Genomic DNA, 20266 nt, shown 5'->3' with positions numbered 1-20266 from the left:
TGACCACTTTCCCAGTCAACGAGGACAACGCTGGGTTTCCTTGCAGAACAGCCATATAGCCTTTTCGCATTCAAATAGATAAGCAGATCAAGATCTGCCAAGTCCAGGCAACTTATATGCATAGCAAAGTAGCTGCGTTCCTTTCCGCAAATTGCCCCTTTTATTTAGCCTGAATTAAAACTCTGGACAGTGAATCACTATCAGGACCTCAACACAATGTACCACAAAAGTACTCTTCCCATAAAATGTGCCGTTTATTAACTTTATGAGCTCAATAAAATTCTTAAATCATGGAATCTCAATATCACTCCAGAGCTTCATAACGTCGGACCCTTTGGTTTTGTATTCAATCCACTTTTTAGTTTTTGTGATCATCTCCGGAGTAAAGTGAGTCTTCCAGTCACCCACAGTACCCTTGCGGACAAAACAATCACGTTCGTGCATTTCCTCTTTTCGGGGCAGCGTATCACGGTACACTTCGACAGACTTCAACGCCTTTTCCCCTGGCAGACTCAGTAGCTCCGCCTCCAACCTACTATACATATCACTGAACAGTTCTCTCATTTTCTCCAATCTAGTGGCGTTTAAAACTTTTTCAAACAGCGCTCGGTCACTTCGAAGCTCGCTTGCGTAATCCTCTCCGAGAAATTCTGCAATCTTCAATGCCGAAAAGTTCGGATCTTTCTTCATTTGCTCGTAGGTGAAGAACAGCATAGTTGACCTATCGCGGTACTCGTACCAGGATAGTAGATGGTCCAGGTAGTCGCCATAAGGCAGCATCCCTGTGACGAATAGTTCATGGAATCTCGCGAATGATACATCCTTTACAGACTTTGCAGTGAAGCCTTTTAACTGGTAGTAAAAGGAAACACACACATCGTAAGGGTTCCTCGCGACGTAGATGTACTTGGCATGTTCTGCGTAAGGTGCCTTGTTAGCAGGTAGATGAGTCTTGATGGGGCCCGGCCGAGGCATTTTCTCTGCAGCTTCGACACCCATGAACTCAAGGAAGGGAGAAGCCAGCAGGAAATCTTGCAGAGTTTTTGGTGGGTTGCCTCTGGACAGAATACTCAGGATGAGGTACTGCATCCAGGTTGTTCCGCATTTGGGATACGTTGCAACGAACACATCGTCGTGACGTGGTTTGTAGGTGAACACTGAGCGCACTGTGTCCTCGTGGAAGATTCTCCGCATGCGTAGGCCATCAATGCATATGTGGTTCTCAAGGTCCATCGCTGATCTAAAATCGCCGTCCCTGCAGCAATAATAAAGAATGGCGACGATACAGTGATGTTCATTTAGAGAACTTGCTCAATTACAAAATAATATTTCGTCATTTCATAAGAACTGAACCAATGTAAATGTAGATATTTCTCACGCTAATAATCGTTTACATTCAGGGTCGTATTTGTAGTAAAAAAAAACTTGCATGTGGATCAATCCGTCGGCTGCTTGACCTAAGGCATTCCATGTTACCAGGTATTCCTTCGAAGAATAGGGTCACTTTTCTTTGCGCTTCTATTACCTGAGCTTCCAAGAATGTTCTCGTATTCTTCAAAGCTATCCTCCCTGTTTACTACTGCCTTCAGTTCAGCATTTTCTCTAAGGCTCCTTCATATCATACATAACTTAGCCTGGTATTTACGCGTTCACGTATCACGTTGTCTGCGGCCGAATGTAAGATGTAGGCGTACAAATACTTCTGGGCTCCTCCGTCAATCAGGTGACAGGTTACTTGTATTGTTAGCCAGTTGAGGGGAACCTCGTTAGAAGCCTATGCACTTTACGCCATTACCTCTCTTTTTTGAAAGTTTGCTTATTTAGCACAGCGCATGACAATACGAACATACCACTGCACGGACGCTATAAAACTAAGTTTCCCAACTGATGTAAACTGGAACACTCTATTCGGCCAGCAGCAATATCAAGCACTGCTGTTTTATTACAAGGCAATTAAAAGTGTTGGCCCTGAACACTAAAGAAAATGAACTACGTTGAATGCTGCAGAGAAAGTTTTAGTTGCCTTTGAATGACATGAAGTACAAGTGAAAACTGAACCTTATAATCAAGACTACTCTTTGAAGCAGATTCTTTCTACTCCAGTGTTTCTCCACCGTAATTAGTGCCTTTGACGCAAAGCAGGCGTCCGCCGCCGCGGTGGCTCAGTGGCTATGGTGCTCGGCTGCTGACCCAAAACACGCGGGTTCGATCCCGGCCGCGGCGGCTGGAATTTCTTTGGAGGAGAAATTCTAGAGGCCCGTGTACTGTGCGATGTCAGTGCACGTTAAAGAACCGCAGGTGGTCGAAATTTCCGGAGCCCTTCACTACGGCGTCTCTCATAGCCTCAGTCGCTTTGGGGCGTTAAACCCCATAAACCAAACCAAACCAAACCAAACCAAAGCAGGCGTCCATACCATTTGAAAGTCACGTAGATGCGTAGTGACTGCCGAAGGCGTGCAATTCTTAAATGCAATGCATTTTTATTGATTTGATCAATTAAGGAAGCAGTGTTATAAGTTACTAGGTTTCTTATGTATTTAGGATACCCGGAACTAGAAATAATGTTTTCAGAATGTTAATACAAATATTTTTTGCAACTATTAAAAGCGCTTCTTCGTGAGAAGCTGATAAGGAGGACAAATACGACGAGTGCTTGTATTCCCAAAGAAGATACTCCAATTATTATGTGAATGAATGAATGCTTGATAAGGATTACCAAGGATATGTACTACAAAGAAATTTCGGCTTTTGAAATGATGTGTAAGTCATATGAGGTTTTTTGAGTGACTGAGCGGACGTGTCAATCAAGCTTCTGTTGGTAATCAATATCAAGACCTCAATCTTTTGGGCTAGTGGTTAGGCCTGAGCTGGAAAATCACAACCCGAATGTTGCGAAACAGTTCATTTTTCTGGTTAGAGTAGATAAAATGCTTTACTCGAATTGGGGTTTACTCGCCATGCCCCATTTTTTGTATGTTTCATACTTTTTGTTCTCTAATTACGGCCCTAGCACCGTCATCTACTAATACTAGAAGCATATCGCCTGCGTGTGGCAGGATTTGATCATAATATAATACTTACTGCAAAACATTCATATCAAACAGAAAAATGAATGGCCCCAAGACGGAGCCTTTAGGAACCTTGACAACAAGAACCTTACCACTGAACTAAAAACTTTCAAATAGAACAACTTGACACGCTGCTTAAAATAATTTTCAGTTTTTCGTAGGAGAATGTCATTCACGCCGTCATGCCTTTCTTCAAGAATGCTGCCGTTTAACGAATCAATTGCTTTAGTAAGGTCAAGGAAAATTCCTGCTCGTGAGAACTAAAACCTGTGTATTTTTTAAATATGTTCTCAAATGAAAAAGAACGGTAGCTCTTAATTTTTTTCTGAAGAAAAATCGGACGGAGAAAAGAAAACTGTGTTTTATCAAATAGTTTGTCTTACCGAAAACTAAATCGGTGACTACGCTAGAAAAAGTAATACTTTTTTTCTGCGAAAACTAAATATAAACTTCAAAAAAGGTGAGATCTGTTAAATAATAGATTGATGACAATGTAGAACAATGTTTCAGCTGCCTATATGTAGCATCTACTTGAGACTTTGTCCTGTATTTCCATCCGCATTCATGTTACCTATTGGCATGTTACCTATTGGAAAGCAGCCTCGAAGGTGGCGATGACTTTTATTCGACCTCAGCTACTGTAAGCGCCATGACTACCACACGGTCTTATACGTCATTCAGATTTAGTTTATCACCACCTCCGTCTAAATATTGCAGCTGCGAACAGTCTACGATACCGTTTCAAGCAAGCACACAGTCCGTATTGTGGCAATTGCGGCTGATTTGAGAGTGTACTTCATATTCTCTTCGAATGTCGAGCGTACGCCAACGAACGTGCGCAGTATGAACAATGCATGCACTCCCTCACCCAAGTGCCACTCACAGTGGACTCTGTGTAAGGTCCTTTAGGCTGCTACAGACAGCAGCAACTCGCAATGTTATTCTTATTTACCTATTTTGACGCTGTTGGTGCTTTAGGCAAACTAAATCGCCCATACACTTGATCGTGTACAAAACTTGACTTCGGTCTCTTCCAAAGAAGCCATCACGCAGTGAATAATTGCATTACCATCCCCTTCAATGCCCGCTATATTTTCTAGCACTCCTCTTCCATCGTTATTGCCCTATTCCCTCCCCTACGCAGAGTAGCATGTCAGCGAATATTCACACCTGCTAGAATCTCTGTTTTTCATTAAAGCTCTCTCTCACTCTTTCAGTCAATGAGTTGAAAAGGTACTTTACGGAACACGATGATCTAGGCGTAGCATGACTGAGGCTGCAATAATTTGTCTCTTGCAACTAAACTGGCCCGTCTTGACCTAGCTTTCAAACCGACCATCCCAAACTCAGTAGTAGAACATCTACGTTCACCCTGTGGTAGAACGCTTACCCCTGACGGGTCGCAGTTTTCGTTAAGGCATTGTGACAGCTATTTAGATGAACGCAAATAACACTGATATTCACAGTAACAATGGCCATTAAAAATAAGGGCGAATTCAAAATCATAGCTTCATGCATCGCATCCTGCGCACACTTGCAATCATTAGCCTTTCCTGAGTCCATGCCCAATCTATCAAAAGCGCAGCAACGAATGGTTGTTCATAAAAAAGTAATTTTTATGGAAATAACTGTATGTGTTCGTTATTAACACGTACTTCTCCCAGTCTTCACTATATTTTACTTTCTTCACGAGGTAATGAATATTTCATTCATGAGCATTAGTGGTCATGTATATTTATCAGCGATCTAGATACTGCTGACTCCAGATTTTTGTGACCAAGTGTATTTGATACCGTTTCTTTTAGAACACTTGGAAAGGATAAAAATTGTAAAAGAAAGCAGAAAAAATTTACTACTATGATGCCTGTGCAACGTAATTGTGGTCATCGTGAAAGACCAAATAGAGAATTTCTTCGCCGCAATATTGTCCCGGTAGATGAGGACATTGCTAGTGTATATTTTTGTTTCTTTACACATAAGGATTTGTTTCAGTGCGGGCACCTGTGATCTTAGTGATAACTAAAGGTGACAAAATACAGCACGTGGAGATCACGTTTCCACCCGCAAAGCCCCTATCTCTGCCCGTAAACGACAGCCAGAAATAAAGATAACCGAACCAGCGTTTCTTGGGTGGACTATAGTGCCGTCACTAGGAGGCTTAGTCGTGATGCCTATCCTAATTTTGAGCGCCATCTTCCCACTTGCCGAAAGATAAAGTTCACACAGAATTGCCCCTAGTGACATTCGCAGCGGCTGTTACCTGATTTGTGAGCGTCATAATTGGGGGTCCCCACAAAGCCTTCAAAGTGCACTACATTGTAGGCAGCGCAAGAGGATCAAATAAGCAGGAACGCTTCCGTGGTATCCCGGGCATCCAACATGGGAGCACCTGTGCCGTAATTACAGCCGAAGTGAAATAATTCACCTTCATTTTCGTTCGACAGCTCACACACCTCGGTCACATTAATTTCTCACGGATGACCTGTGAGGACTGTCCGTTACGACAATGTACGCGAACACAAAACTGCAGAAATAACAGATAATGTCACTACAAAGATCAGAAAATCTCCCGTAAAAAGCTATTTGAAGAAACATATACATAGGTGTTTCACTTGCTTCGAATATGTACTGCCTGTGTTAAAAACCTACAGCCTACTAAGTTTGTTTCTGAATCATGCAGGGTTTATTGTTTCCCTTCGTCACGGCTCCAAATCACAGCAGCGTGAAGCCAGCATTGGTCTGTCTCGCCAATACCTTAGGAGCCGTATATTGGGCATGTCTGGCACGCATGGAATGGTACTGAGAGCCCAAATACTCTGCTCATAAACAAACCCCTCAAGTCGCAATTTTTTTACAAACGATGTATGTTGCTCTGCATGACATTAGAAGAGTGCTTTACTAGGGTTTCTTCTAAACAAACGCCATCGACATCGTACTGTCGCGTAAAAAAATCTTTCTAATCCGCAAGTTGCGCAATTCACACTTCGATGTTACCCGAATGGTTGTATCCTAAAGAATAAGTCATTAGAGCAAGCTTACCATTTGGGAGGATTGTGCGCACGGTGTAGTCCTTAGTGTAACTCCTTCACCCAAAATGTTAGCGCTAAATAAGGATGTCCAATAGAAACAGTGTCCAGCTCAAAACAACCTTTGAAATTATTAGTTTGCCCGAATAGACGCAAATAGTACAAAGTTCTTTCCCACGTAAATTACTTGATATGCGCAAAAACGGAGAATGTTTACTGCAGTCTCATAAGTGCGCAAACACCGATTTCTGCTGCGTGGAAAACGACGATGACCGATGACGATGACGATGAACGCCCTTTTAACGTGATAGCAATGAGGATCTTGTGTCGCAGAAAACCCGGTGTCGTCGACGGCGTCTATCACCAAGCGCAAAAAATCCACGAAAAATCTCCTCAAAAGCAACCTAGGAGGCAGGTGTGCCACCCTGGCCAAGATTTTTTCTGGCGTCGTAACAACCTGACCGCCGGATTGTGATCAAACTGCGCACTACGGTATGCACCAGTTAAATTAATGACTTGTCGTGAAGGGTTACTCGGGAAGAGCCATACGGTTTGTATAAGTCCCACGATGGCAGCACCTGCTAGAGAAGGGCAGTGGCGCATAGATGAACCTGCACCAGAAGTGGTATGAGGACTGCCAGGTATCTATGAATGCTCACACGAGAATGACCAATTCTGTATATATGGACATTAACTCATTAATGATATCGTGTCATAACGTTAAGGCGGAGCTTAGATGCCCCCTACAACTTTTTAACAAGCGAGAGGCATGGACTGCCCGGTGCTGCTGCCCCGGAAGAAGGGTAGATGGTTGCATGCGAGGTAAAATTCCTGCCGCTCATGTGCGCGCCGCCTCCTAGGCTGTTCTGATTAGTGAGAACCAACCCCTAGCCTTCATCGGCGGTTATGCGTTAGAGCCCCAAAAAGCTGGAAAAAAAATTGTTTTTCAAAAAGCGGAGAGGATCCAGGAAAAACTGTCAACCATAGCCGTGCGCCTAATCGTGTTGACCGTCAGTCCAGCTTCTTCTTTTTTTTAGTACCACTATGCAACGCCTTTCAGTTTACTTTAGTGTTAACCAACTAGGCCAAACACAAACTATACAATACTCAACTGATTTATCCGCTTCACACGGCATAGGTGGTTCTGAAAACAAAACACACATTTGTCAACCGCATAGCATGGCCATGAAACCAGTTGCAATCGTTACTTACGCAAAACTGGTTCAAGATGACCGTCGGTATTGGCGCATGAACTTCATTCAAACAACCGTTCTCAGGACGCCGCCTGCAAACGCAACCTAGGCCTAGGGTGGCGCTTGGAACGTTACGCGTTTGCAGCAGTCCGCAGCTAAAATCACGCCGCAAATAGAGCACGGAACAAACGTTCTCTGAACCCGGCCTTAAAACTTGCGTGGTAGGGGTTGCTTTACAAAAAAAAATAAATCACTCAAGCAGCATGACAGCAGCGCATGCTCACTTTCTCTCCCGGTTTCCGCTCTGCTTCGCATGGGTGCCGCTAGTCGACGCGAGCGCTTTGATGTTAAGAATAAAACGTATACAAAAATCCCGGTGCAACTGGTTTTGACGATCATAAAAAAAAGAGAGGTCATGCTTTGCAAGATAAAGGTTTGAATTCCCTAGCGAGTAGTTAACCACACATACGGCCGCTTAGGTATTTTTCAAAAGCGTCCAAACGCTTTTAGTTGCCCATTGCAAATAGCTGTATCTTACCGGTACCCACCTATGGGGCAGAAACGTGGAGGCTAACAAAGACGGTTCAGCTTAAGTTAAGGACAACGTAGCGAGCTATGGAAAGCAAAACGATCGGTGTAACGTTAAGAGATCGGAAGCGGGAATAGTGGGTGAGGGAACAAACGCGAGTTAATGACATCCTAGTCAAAATCAAGAGGAAGAAATGGGCTTTGGCAGGGAGTGTAATGCGAAGGCAAGATAACGGATAGTCGCTTTGGGTAACGGAGTGGATTTCAAGAGAAAATAAGCGTAGCACGGCGCGGCAGAAAGTCAGGTGGGCGGATGAGATTCAGAAGTTTGCGCGATTATGGTGGCCGCAACTGGCAAAGGACAGGGTTAATTGCAGAGACATGGGAGAAGCGTTTGCCCTACAGTGGGAGTAGTCAGGCTGATGATAATGATGATTATTATGATGATGATGATGATAATAATGATGCAAAACACGTTCTTTTATTCACTCTTAACATCTCCTGAAGCACTGCCACCTCTGCCACCCCAGTCTTCCCCAGCACAACAAGTAATCGACCCAATATTGCAAATAGGTGTTTGATTCTGCTTCTTTGTAAGAGAGGTCTTTGCTAACTTGTTTTCAATTGTAGGCCAATCAATCACCCGTGCTTATTGGGTTGTTCACATCGCATCATTCTTCTTTTATTGCTATAATTTGCAACAGGGGCGTGTTTAGACGCCGTTAAAGACAGGCCAAGGTAATGCCCATTTTGCCTGGTCAGTGTTTAGCACGAGGCCTACGTGACTGGGCGACACGCCGACGTTTTTAGGCGAGAGCGGGGTAGCCTTCCATGACGTCGACGGAGGTGCAGTTCGCATACGTCACCCACCTTCTGTTCGTTCACGGCAGCTAGGACGCCATCATGGAAAGGTCCTCTGCCACGGCAGCTACATTGCCGCGCAGATTATGTTCTGTTTTATCCATCAAGCAACATGGCACTCCTTTCCTTTTTTTTAATCCCACACTTCGACTATACCCGTCAAGGCTTCGCTTCACGCTAAGGGGACTTTTGTGCCATAGTGGATGAACTGTCGCGTATGCGGTCAACCAGAGACGATCGATCATTGCTTTGCGTGGTGGAGTGATACAGTGTTTTTCTGGGACATGCTTCAGCGGACTATCAAAAAGGACATTGAGATATCGCCGTACACTATAAGGTTCTTACTTATTCTAAACGACTCCGGGATTCCATGCGTCCTGTTGATGCTAATTGGACTTTTAGCCTGTGGAAGAGCCGCAAGATGTATCGACACGCCGAGCCACCTTGTTCATCTAAGTATTTGTTCAGTGAACACTGAACAGCGTGCCTTGGTGCTGGGGATTTATGCTGCATAGGACCGGAAGCCTGAATGGTTGCCGGTTCTTTATGGATGTGTATGTCTCTCGTAATATTGATGAACACGTGGAGTGCAGTGTGCGAAGATATGAGAATATGTGTCTGCGTTGAGCAATAGCACATGTGTACGTAAAGATTTGGGCAGCTCAGCAGGATTTATTTCCATGCAATAAAGCAGAAACACTCGTCATGGCTATGAAGTTCCGTACTCGCTTCCCACGAGCAATGCCTGGGTTCGAATCCGTCTCGTGGAACTTTTCTTCTGGGATTTTTCCCGTTGGTGTCGCTCTCCGCGACCAATAATGCTAAGGCATCAAATCGATTCATAGTTTTAAATGTGTATATTTAAAGCATGGCTATGTTTAGCATGCACGACTTGCAATCAATCTGATGTGAAAATGTGAGCTTCAGAAATAGTACGACGAAGCAGAGGAAGAAGGAAGCCTCCAAAATGTAAAAACCCGCCCATGGCCAGTCGATGGGGATTTATTTCTGTTGCATTTTCACCAAACGTTCCACATTTATATTTACAAATGTTTACTATAATGTTCACTTAATTTTCCTTCTGGTCTTCATGATGTTCAAAACGAAAATGAAGACCCTCCATAACCATAAGCATACGTTGAGAACCAAAAGTTAACACGAAAACATGGAAGCCAGTTTCTGGTCTGCACGAAATATGTTAGCCACGCACTTCTGGATTTTGGTCGGCCTTGCAGGCATCACAACTTCAAAGCTATGCGTAACGAAAGTTAAAGGCACATTAAAGGCACATTAGCAAAATTGTTTACCTTGTTTATGGCACAATTAGAGGGGTCCCATCATGCAAAAACTTGGTCTAATCTAAAAAAACGAAACAAGTTCACTTTGGTATGTCAATGTCATTCCAGAGCTGCATGATATTCAATCCTTTCTTTTCAGCTATCCATGTTTTAGTTTTTTCGATCTCTTGCGGCGTAAAATGACTCCTCCAGTCACCCACCATTCCACTGCGCACAAATTCTTCATCGTGCATCTCTGCGTCTACGCGTCGTGATTCGAAGGCTTGAACCGATTTCAGTGCCCTTTCAGGTGGTAGCTCAAGCAACTTTTTGATCACATTGCGCATATCATCGTTGAACACCAGCTTCATATTGCTCATACTAGACGCTTCTATGACTTTATGAACAAGCCCTGGGTCCCGTCGAAGGTGTCCACCGTGCTCATGGCCCAAGAAGTCAGCTATCTTCAGTACCCAATAGGTGGGGTCCTTCTTCATCTGTTCGTACGTAAAAAAGAAAATGTTTGGTGAGTTGCGACGTTCAAACCAGGGCAAGATGTGCTCGAAGTATCCACCGTATGGCACATGTCCCGCAATAAACAGTTCGTGAAACCTCGTGAACGAGACATCCGTCACTGTTTTCGGCGTCAGCCGCCTCAGGTGGTAGTAATAAGACACGCACACATCGTAGGGGTTCCTTGCGATGTATATGTACTTCGATTCGCAGGAACATGGGACCTTGTGGAAAGGTATGTGGAGCTTCATCGGTGCAGGCCTTGCTGCCAGCTTCTCGGCAGCTTCGGCGCCCATCAATTCAAGGTACGGAGCAGCAAGAAGAAAATCGACCAGCGTTTGCGGAGGCTCGCCCTTGGATAAGATACTGAGCACAGTATACTGCGTCCACGTCGTTCCGGACTTTGGGTAACTGACGACGAAGAGGTCGTCAGGGCGAGGCTGGTACAACATCGCCGACCGAACAACATCTTCGTTTTGAGCCTTGCGAACCAGGACACCGTCTATTTGCTTTAAACAACTGGCATCCATTTCTCAGCCTGGTGACGAGTGACTGCAAGAATAGGAAGAGGTGGTCTAATGTTAGCATATAAGAATGTAAACAATTATATTTGTTCAAGTGATCTAACAAGCCCTACGTGAACAAAAAGCGACTAAAAGTGTGTCATCTTTATCCTTAACGAAAAACGTTGGCAACGCATGTAGATGCCATCCACAGAACGAAAATGGACCTTAAACTTCTTTGCCCCAGTTAAGGAACTAAATAAAGAATATTGAGGTTCAGAGCAGGAAGTATGCTGCCTTGATCTCTGGATTTGTAAAAGCTACATTGTTTCCTGTACTCCAGATTGAATAATCTGTTCTCAAGAAACCGCTTATAAACGAACGTTTCAAATGTCTTCTACGTACATCACCAAAAAAGAAAGGGCGGCTGCTTACCTGCGCTTTTGACCGCGCCCGTTTTCAGGCCATTAGGCACTTTACGCTGGGATCAGAACTTTTCATGCACAAGAGATACCAGCCCTACAGCTCAAGCGCTCAACCTTAGTCGTGCCGAAGAGCTGCATGTCGTGACGTGGCTTTATGATATCACGAATGGGATCGGCCACCTGTAGCACACACTTCCGCTCCATAAACGCTCTGAAATTTTGAAAGCAATGTACGCTTGCGCTACTTTTTGTTTTTGGCAAGGTGCACATGTCGAAGGGATACAGTTCAAAGCACTTGGGCATCGTTCTACCGGTGTGTACGAGGGGGTACCCAAAAGAAACCGGACTAAATTTTTTGGTCGGCAAAGCTTCTGTGGTACCGCGTTTTGCCACTAGGAGCGCAAAGAACGAACATTACAGAGTCAGTAAGCCGAGTGCCGTCGTTGAAGGAGGTCAGACTAGTTTAGGCAGAGTTTTAGAGTGACGACTGTTTTGTGTGAATGTCGTTTTTGCAATGGCTGATTTTCATGAACAGCGTGCGCCGGTGAAATTCTGATTTTTGCTTGGAAAAAGTTGAGTGGAAACTTTTGAAATATTAAGAAAGACGTACAAGGACAATACTATGGGGACAACTCAAGTGTTCCTGAATCGAATCCTGAATCAAAGCAACAATCATGCCAGTGGAAAACTTCAAATTCACCTCGCCTCAAGAAAGCTCGTCAGGTGAAACCAAACCTCAAAACAATGCTGATTTGTTTCTTCGACGTGAGAGGAGTCGTCCATTGAGAATTTCTTCCGCAGGGTCAGACAGTTAGCCAGGCTTTCTACTTGGGATGTTTTGAAAAGATTGGGCAACAGTGTGCGGTGGAAGCGGCCAGATTTGTGGCGGTCGGGTGAATGGCTTTTCCATCATGGCAATGCCCCTGCTCACACAGCCCTGTTTCTACGACAATTTTGAACCAAAAATGGCATGACCCCTATTCCTCAACCCTCATACTCTCCCGACCTTGCCCCGTGTAACTTTCTTTGTTTCCTAGAATGGAAAAATAGGTGAATGGAAAGCGTTTCGCTGATGTTGCTGAGGTGAAGAAAAAAACGACGGAGGCACTGTCAAGCATCACAAAAGATGAATTTCAACAATGTTTTGAAAAATGGAATGAAAGATTCGACAAGCGTATCATTGCAAGTGGGGAATACTTTGAAGGAGATTCAAGGTCTGTGCTAAAATGTGAACAAATAAGCTCAAACAAAAATAAGTCCGGTTTCTTTTGGGTACCCCCTCGTATTGTAGTATACGGCAACAGACCTTGAATTCATAGCAGAAGCTTGGTCTGGGCTGTTTGGTAGAAAGTGACATGTAAATGTGGCACGACAGTTCCACGGAAGAGCATATTCCTGTTCTCTGAGTTCGTGCACGTATTTTAACGCTCATTTTATACTTAAGTGCAAACGTATAGAAGTGAGCGTGCTTGTTTGAGGTGCTCTAGAAGATGCTCTCTAAAGAAGTGGCAGGTTAAAAAATTAGGAGGACTCTTAAGCTTCGCCTTAAGAGTAGACGCTATAGCACCTGTTCCTTCTTCTCTATTTTTTAAATAACTATGAATCAGCACACATACCCAAAGGCTTTTCTTACTTTAGGTTGAGGTCGATAGAAGACCTCGCCCGCAACACTAAAGTATCGTGAGCGATAAAGACAATCTAATTGAAAATAAAGGAAAGGGGCATAGTGCCATGAAATTAAATCAATTTCGATAAGATGAGAAAGGGGAAAGGTTCAGGATATGAAAGCAGGAAAGAGATTAAAACACGCTTTACTGTAATGTACGCACCACAAAGCGTTGACTTGGTGCCCCTCTAACGCGCTTGAACCAATGGCCTTTAACGGCATATGCGTTGCGTGCCCGCCTGGAACGCAGAGGGCATAGGCTTGAACCCCAGTGTCGGCGAATCTCTTCTTCATTTGAAACTTCTGGGAACATTTCTGCCACGTTTCTAAGGCCTTGTCAATTCTAGATCAGGGCGACGACTTTTCGATCGAATCAGCTGTATACGCTAACGCGTAAGAAATTGCTTTCACAGACATTGCCTGCTCTCGGGCGGCGCTGCACGGACATGCGAGCTACAAATGCTCGAGCACCGTCAAGAGCACGGCTTCCACGCGTGCGATTGTTAAATACAGAGTCCATATTATATAGAAAATTATATGGAATTCCATTACTTGTGTGTATGGAGTTCATAAGCATTCCACGAAATTTCCTTACGATTTCTATACAGCGTACATGACGTCATATAGAGTCCGTAAGATTTTATACGTGCTTCCATATAGCCCATACCGGCACCTTATGCTCCAACTTACTGCATCAAAGTTCTTGTGGAGACATTTGGAATTATGAAATTCGTCACACGCGAACTTTCAGTAGGGCACAACCGTCACCTTCCTCTTCTTGGCCTGCTAAGTGTGAAACGAGGAACTTGTACACGGCCAGAGTCCGCACGGGAACATCCCATATGTTACCATTGGCCAGATGGGTTGGGTAGTGGTGAACTCAACGGCACACGGTTCGTTCCTGTAAAGAAGGGCGCCGTAAAATCCTGTGCCCATCTGCGTCCAATCGTAGGCCACCGTATCGCATTGAATAAACGGGGCATGCAGTGAGTGTACCGTGCGTACAGTTCTTATGGCAACTTTCGTGCTCAATGCACGGAACTATTCTGTGCTTACTGCGGCGTCCATGGTCACCCGAGCGACGGACGGGTGCGTTCCTGACAGCCTTGCGAAGACGACCTGCCTCACACTGGCGTGCGTGCCCAGTAGGTTGCTCTTGTTTGAACACGGCCATTGACACATTCCCCCCGCTGGTTCTGTCGGCAGCTGCAGCTTACGCGCTCTTTTCCGAACTTTACAAGAAGGACGGCAATCGTCAGGAGAGACCGAATACAATAGGGGAGGGTCCTTCAAGTGCTCTCCTTCGAGGAGGGTCCTTCAACATGCCACTTGAGCACTGCACAAAAGTGCGGGGCCGTCTCTCGCTTAGACAGTTAACTCAGTGAAGCAGTTTACCGGCCGTTTCCCAAATATTGCGGTTTTTCCAGTCTCTCGGGCTTCTAAACACAAAAAAAAAGAGAACAAGAAAACAGTGGGAGCTTTTCAACCATAGACATGAACATCGATCACGCCGTTCCTGTGCTAAAGTCCGCCTTTCTCGATATCTCAACGCCAGAAGAGGTGGACGCTCAAATAGACTTGAAAATACATGATTTCGCAGCCGCGCGGATAGTTTGGCTCATAGAGCAACGTACACGATACACGGAGGTGGTGGAATCAGATCCTACTGGCGACATGTCGTGCTTGTTATTTTTTATTCAATTATTCTGCAAGTAAAGGTTGAACGAGCTAATCGCTTTCCATACATCAGCAACCGAAACCAAAACGAAAATGTCCTCTTATGCTTTCCTTAGTTTGGGTGGCAATAGGCTTTCTTCATATCCAGTGCTCCAAGGCAGACAGACTTTTAAAAATCTGCTAGTTTCGGAAGACAGACGAAAAGTAGGCCTCCTTGTCATCGTCAAATTCCTTGTTGTCTACCGCCAAGACGAGTATTAAGCTGCTATCGGTAGTACTAAAACTAATTCTGGTCTTTCGCTGTGCCAAGTGTTAGCTCATTGTTTGTGTGTCTGAATCGTGAACTTACTTAAAGCTCCCAAGCTAAGAAAGAAAAGCTTAAACATATAGACATTCTTGTTAAAACTTTGTTTAAAAATACAAGGGGGAATGCTTTCCGGTGTGCAGCACAAAAGCTACAGCTTTAAAACTTGTGAAAATGCGTTAAGTACGCTTTGTTTTAATCCTCATAAATATTCTGGACAGACATCCGCTGGAAAACCAACGGCGAATTAATGCGCGTGGCACTAGCGACGATGCTAAAGGCATGCGACTTTTCCTCGGAGGGGAGGGTCACCTCATAGAGACGCTTAAAACACGACATAGCCTTGCAGCAGGGCAGGAACACTTCATCAAAGTAGCGGACGCTTGCACCAACCTAGGCATTCAATGTTTAGGACTGTATATTTCTTTGACAAAATAATTATACAATACCCGCATGTTGGGAAGAATAAGTACTGCTTAGAAAGTGCTTAAGTTTTATATAAAATTCATCACGGTGCATATACTTGCAAAACTAAATATTGTATTTGACTTTGCTTTGTGTCGATGTACGTGGCCGGGCAATTTTAAGAAAAAACCCGTACACCCTTACTGCAAGAAAGAGAGTTAATGACTACTTCGCTAACGCATAAAAATTGTTAATATTAAACATCCGTGATCCGTAACTTCATTGTTTAAGCGATGTTTATTTTTGTGAATTTAGTGCACTATCTGAGTGACTGATATTCTTTAAATTTCGTTAGTCTGCATAATCTGTCCGACAATGCATAATAAGATCTGGCGTATAGCTTTTGCACGTGGAACAGAAAATAATTTCTGTTGATTTCATTAAGGAATATCTAAGTGTTTTGAACACCTCATGACGCTACTTCCATTCGCCTTTTCTTCTATTCACCGCTTTGTCTCCTGGACCTCTTTCGGATTGAACTAACTCTTGCAATCGCCCACTTTGCCGCTTCGCACTAAGCTAAGCATAGAGTCCTTTCTGGTATTGCTGGAGTGGAAGGAGATTCCTTTTTTTAACATCCCACTCTTGTACACAGCGCCCTCTAGAGCACCTAAACAAGCCTGCTCACTTCTATACGCTTGCAGTTATGCATAAAACAATCGTTAAAATACGTGAGTAAAGGCATATAAGTGGAGTATCTTCTTTCATTATTTTCCGCGCCACTTTTGCGTGTCAGTTTGCCATAGATAGCCTACAACAAGCGTCCGCTAAATGTAAGTGCTGTGGCTTTAAGCTGCAATGCGCACTTTTATAATGATGTCCACGTGCTGTGAAAGTGATCCTCTTGACATGCACACAGTTAAAAAAAATGAACCGCAAGCGTACATTGCTTTTAATATGCTAGAATGTTTTTAGACTGAAGTTGGCAGGTGGCCCATTGCACTCGTGACGCAAATACAGCCACGTCACGATATGAAGTGCTTAGGAACAACTTACGTGGAGAGCTTATGCTGCGATGTTTGTCTCTCGTGTTTAGACAGTTCCAATCCCAGCTTGGAGTGCCTATCGTCCTGAAGAAAGACGCGGTAAAAAAGAGACGTAAGCTATCGCCCTTTCTTACTCGACAGGTTAGGATTAAAAGACATTTCGTACCTTTATTTGTAAAGGTTTTAGTGAAGGAAGAACATTCCATCTGAAGTGCAGGCCGCAAAGTAGGTTTTACAGTCTGGGAGTCGAAGGCCAGCATACATCTTGCCCAGAACTAAAACATTCTTTTATGTAATTGTCTAAACGGTGAGAAGAATTGTAAGGCCCATCTTTGCACTGTGAATGTGGATTAGTTACTCTTATTTGCATTTCGTTCAGATAGCGTTTGCTAGACCGCCTTTAAAAGGCTTAGGGGTAAAATCCGTGCTACGCCCGAATACTTCCCTGATGTAACGCATCAGTGCTTGTCGATGTTTTCATCTCATGCATACGCACGAAGCAACACAAAAAAGGTTGTCAGTAGCAAACATTATGTGCACTGCTTAAAGCCCTTCGCTGGGCGAGTTTCTATTTCATTATTTCATTCACCGCCCTCTTGTCCGTGTTCGCCGTTGCGCTGTGAATGAAAGGATACGCACTGGTGGCGTTACGTCCCTTGTAAGCGCCTAGCGACGACGCAGCGTGCACGACACGTTTTCTTAGAATCAGCGCTTGTTATCGGCGTCTCGGTGCAAGCATTTCTTTTAGCGTGGCAGCATTAAAGGCTATGTTCTGCTGATAAGTGGATTGGTCACGCCAGAAAAATCCACGAAAATTTTTAGAGAAGCAACCTAGGGTGCAGATGGACCACCCATGTCACGCTACGTTGGGATCTCATCACAAGCTGCTCCAGTTTTTTATTGCTTTCCAATTCTGACACGCATTCCAGGTGACGTCGGTCAGGCGGATGACAGGAAAAAAACGCTAGCATTTTCACAGCCATAAGTATACAAATTTTATGCAGGCGACCAATGAACCAAGAACGGAAACACTCTCATACTCGAAGAGCGGCATGCTGGCGCTGCTAGCAAGGGTGAGTGCGTTCAAGAGCACGCGCGATGAAGGCTGCTATTTCGCGCTCAAAAGCGACATAGACCGCACGACAAAGAAACACACTCTGCGCGCTCCGAATGGAAAAATGTTGCAATATTATCCAGGAGTCTCACGTTGGCTACTTCGTGACGTTGTAGGCTTGTATGATATTAGAGGCTAAGAGCGCAATGGTTACAACCTCATCTGTGCTACAACTAGATTATCCTGCTAAACAATCTCCGCGTACGGCGGCTCTGAATGCAATGCACGCTATCCGTGTCCCTGTAAAAAGTCAACACTTATAAGTAGATGGGGCTGAGATGAAGCCGAACTATTTCCTGGACGCTACCTAGTTTTTCTAATTGTTTTCTGCTATATGATTTTCTGCATTTTCGTAGCGCACCACAATGACACTAATACCCTGCCGTCCCACCGACGCGTCCATGTACTCACTGTTCCCTATGATTATTCATGTATACAGGAAGCGCTTGAGGGTTCGTGGGTGCTCTATATTTTTATTTACATGAACTTGAATTTAACTGTTATTCAGATAAAATGTTGTCCTACGGATATATACTAAATGCGGAACAACGTGGACGCAGTACCTCATACTGAGTATTCTCTCCAAAGGCAACCGACCAAGATCTTTCGCGGATTTCCTGCTGGCTTTTTTGTACCTTGACCTCATAGGCGCCGAAGCCGTAGAGAAAATGCCCCGGCCTGGCCTCTTCAAGACTCATCTGCCAGCTCTCAAGGTACCTTACTCAGAGGGTGCAAAGTACACCTCCTTGCGAGAAACCCTTACGATGCGTGCGTTTCGTACTACTACCACTCAAAGGGATTCACTCCAAAGAGTGTAAAGGACGTATCGTTCGACAGGTTCGTCGATCTACTCATCGATGGGAAGCTCTTGTACGGCGACTACTTCGACCATCTGCTTTCCTGGTATCAGTACCGCGACAGGTCCAATGTGCTGTTATTCACTTACGAACAAATGACAAGGGATCGCCTCTTTCGGACTCTGAAAATAGCCGACTTTCTCGGAGATGATTACGCAAGTGGGTTTCGAAATGACCCAGAGCTATTGCAGAAAATTTTAGACGCCACGAATTTTCAAAATATCAAGGCACTCTTCTGCGACATGAACAGTATGTTGGTGGCGGAGCTGCAGAGTCTGCCGCCAGAGGAAGCTGTGAAGTCTTTCGAAGTGTGCCATGATTCACGGACCCGAAAGGAAGATATGCATGAAGGTGAAGCTTTCCTCCGCAAGGGTGTTGTCGGTGACTGGAAGGGTCACTTTTCTCTGGAGATGATAACAAGAAATAAAGAATGGATTCACCGAATGACTGAAAACTCCGATGTTATGCAGCTCTGGAGGGATATTGAGCTACCGTGATTTAGACATTTTCTTCAGCGCATAAAACTAATAAGCAGTACACTTTAAACACAGGGAACTGTCTCGAATGTTGTTTTCAGTTCAGGAATGTGGGTATGGTGCTTAATGTTTTTTTTCAGGTTAAACGGTAAGGAAAACCAGTGGGAGGAAGCAACACAACCGGCTTCCTCTGCATAGTAGTTGTCTTGCCCAGATTGCAGGATTGAGTTTTAAAACGTTCCTGGTATCGCGAATTTCAGCACTTATGCGGTGTCCTCCGTCGAGCGGGGTGAGCACCGACAGTGCGCGCAAGCGGCAGCCTTGTTGTCGTCAGACGGGGTGAGCAGACGCCCGTGGTCTCGTGGCCACCAAATAAATGGGGATGACACCCACGAAAGCCGCCACCGCTGGTTAGTCTCAATGCTATGCGCAAGCAATAGGCGTGAGAGTAAACAGCCCTGCCTATAACGCGCAGGAAGACGGGAAAGGAGGTCTCCCAGCCATCAATAGCCTGAATGCAGCAAATACCCTCGCATACATTAAATCAAGCCAGAAACGCAAAGGCCTGGTGCGCGCTGATGAGGTAGCCATGTCCCAGGGAATCAAATGCATTTTCCTAGTTCGTGGAAACTAGGAGAACACTTAACAAGCAAAACTGGGTGTAGTAGAAAAAGGTTCGAGTTACACTTGACAGGTTCTGAATCTCTCTACCAGGGACACAGATCACCTGATGGTTGTCAATGAGGGTAGACATCGCACTCATTAGGCGCTGAACCACAATGGCTCCGGAAGCCTTGTAACCGACGTTAGAAAGTACGGTAAGCCTGCAGCCCTCCGAGAAGACCCCGGGTCAAGTTTGGGAACCAGGGCAATTCGTCCAGCCAGGGAATAATCAGGGAAGCCGTAAGTCTGAAATCATCGGCATAGAACGGAGGTCACAGACAGACGGAAGATGTTGCAGACGCTAATACCTGATACTAATTTCATAGAATTTAGGATAGCTCTGATACCCTCCTCCATAGGTGGAGGTGCACAAAACGCGTCATGCAAATGAGAAGCAACTTGTGGCAACGCGGCCGTCGTTGTATGTGCTACATCCACCACAAAATCATGAGGAAATGGAGGAAATGCTCGAGTGTGAATGCTTTGTTCGGAAGGCTGTTGTCGGTGACTGGAAGGCTCATTTTCAAACCTCTATATTTCAATTATAGTGAAAAAAAGCAGCGGGACCTTTGAGGGCACCTAATAAGATCTCTTTCAGTAAGCATGCTAACGTAATGATATTTCAGGAATACAATACGAAATGAAATTTCGGAGTTGAGGGAAG

The 20266-nt window shown here is 44.6% G+C and overlaps 2 protein-coding genes across 4 annotated transcripts; both read right to left on the bottom strand.

Moving 5' to 3' along the window:
• On the bottom strand, positions 1-7508 carry LOC149332006 (sulfotransferase 1E1-like). 3 transcript variants are annotated; one of them, XM_089555645.1, is made up of 3 exons: positions 7307-7508; positions 7207-7238; positions 1-1255 (listed from the first exon to the last, which is right to left on the bottom strand). In XM_089555645.1, the coding sequence occupies exon 3, from the start codon at positions 1231-1233 to the stop codon at positions 289-291; it is 945 nt and encodes a 314-aa protein (XP_089411771.1). In that variant the 5' UTR covers positions 1234-1255; positions 7207-7238; positions 7307-7508; the 3' UTR covers positions 1-288. The 3 variants fall into 3 exon arrangements, with proteins under 3 accessions (XP_089411771.1, XP_089411772.1, XP_089411773.1); XM_089555646.1 differs by lacking the exon at positions 7207-7238; XM_089555647.1 differs by lacking the exon at positions 7307-7508 and having other exon boundaries at positions 7207-7298.
• A 2546-nt stretch (positions 7509-10054) lies between these two features.
• LOC149332005 (sulfotransferase 1E1-like) lies at positions 10055-10996 on the bottom strand. Its single transcript, XM_089557452.1, has one exon. It carries the CDS (start codon positions 10994-10996, stop codon positions 10055-10057), a length of 942 nt encoding a protein of 313 aa, XP_089413578.1.
• Positions 10997-20266: the final 9270 nt, after the last annotated feature.

Source organism: Amblyomma mixtum, chromosome 8 (assembly GCF_055824585.1).
Source record: "Amblyomma mixtum isolate Tamu chromosome 8, ASM5582458v1, whole genome shotgun sequence".
Classification (NCBI taxonomy): Eukaryota; Metazoa; Arthropoda; class Arachnida; order Ixodida; family Ixodidae; genus Amblyomma; species Amblyomma mixtum.
This window is presented reverse-complemented; position numbering and strand designations above follow the sequence as displayed.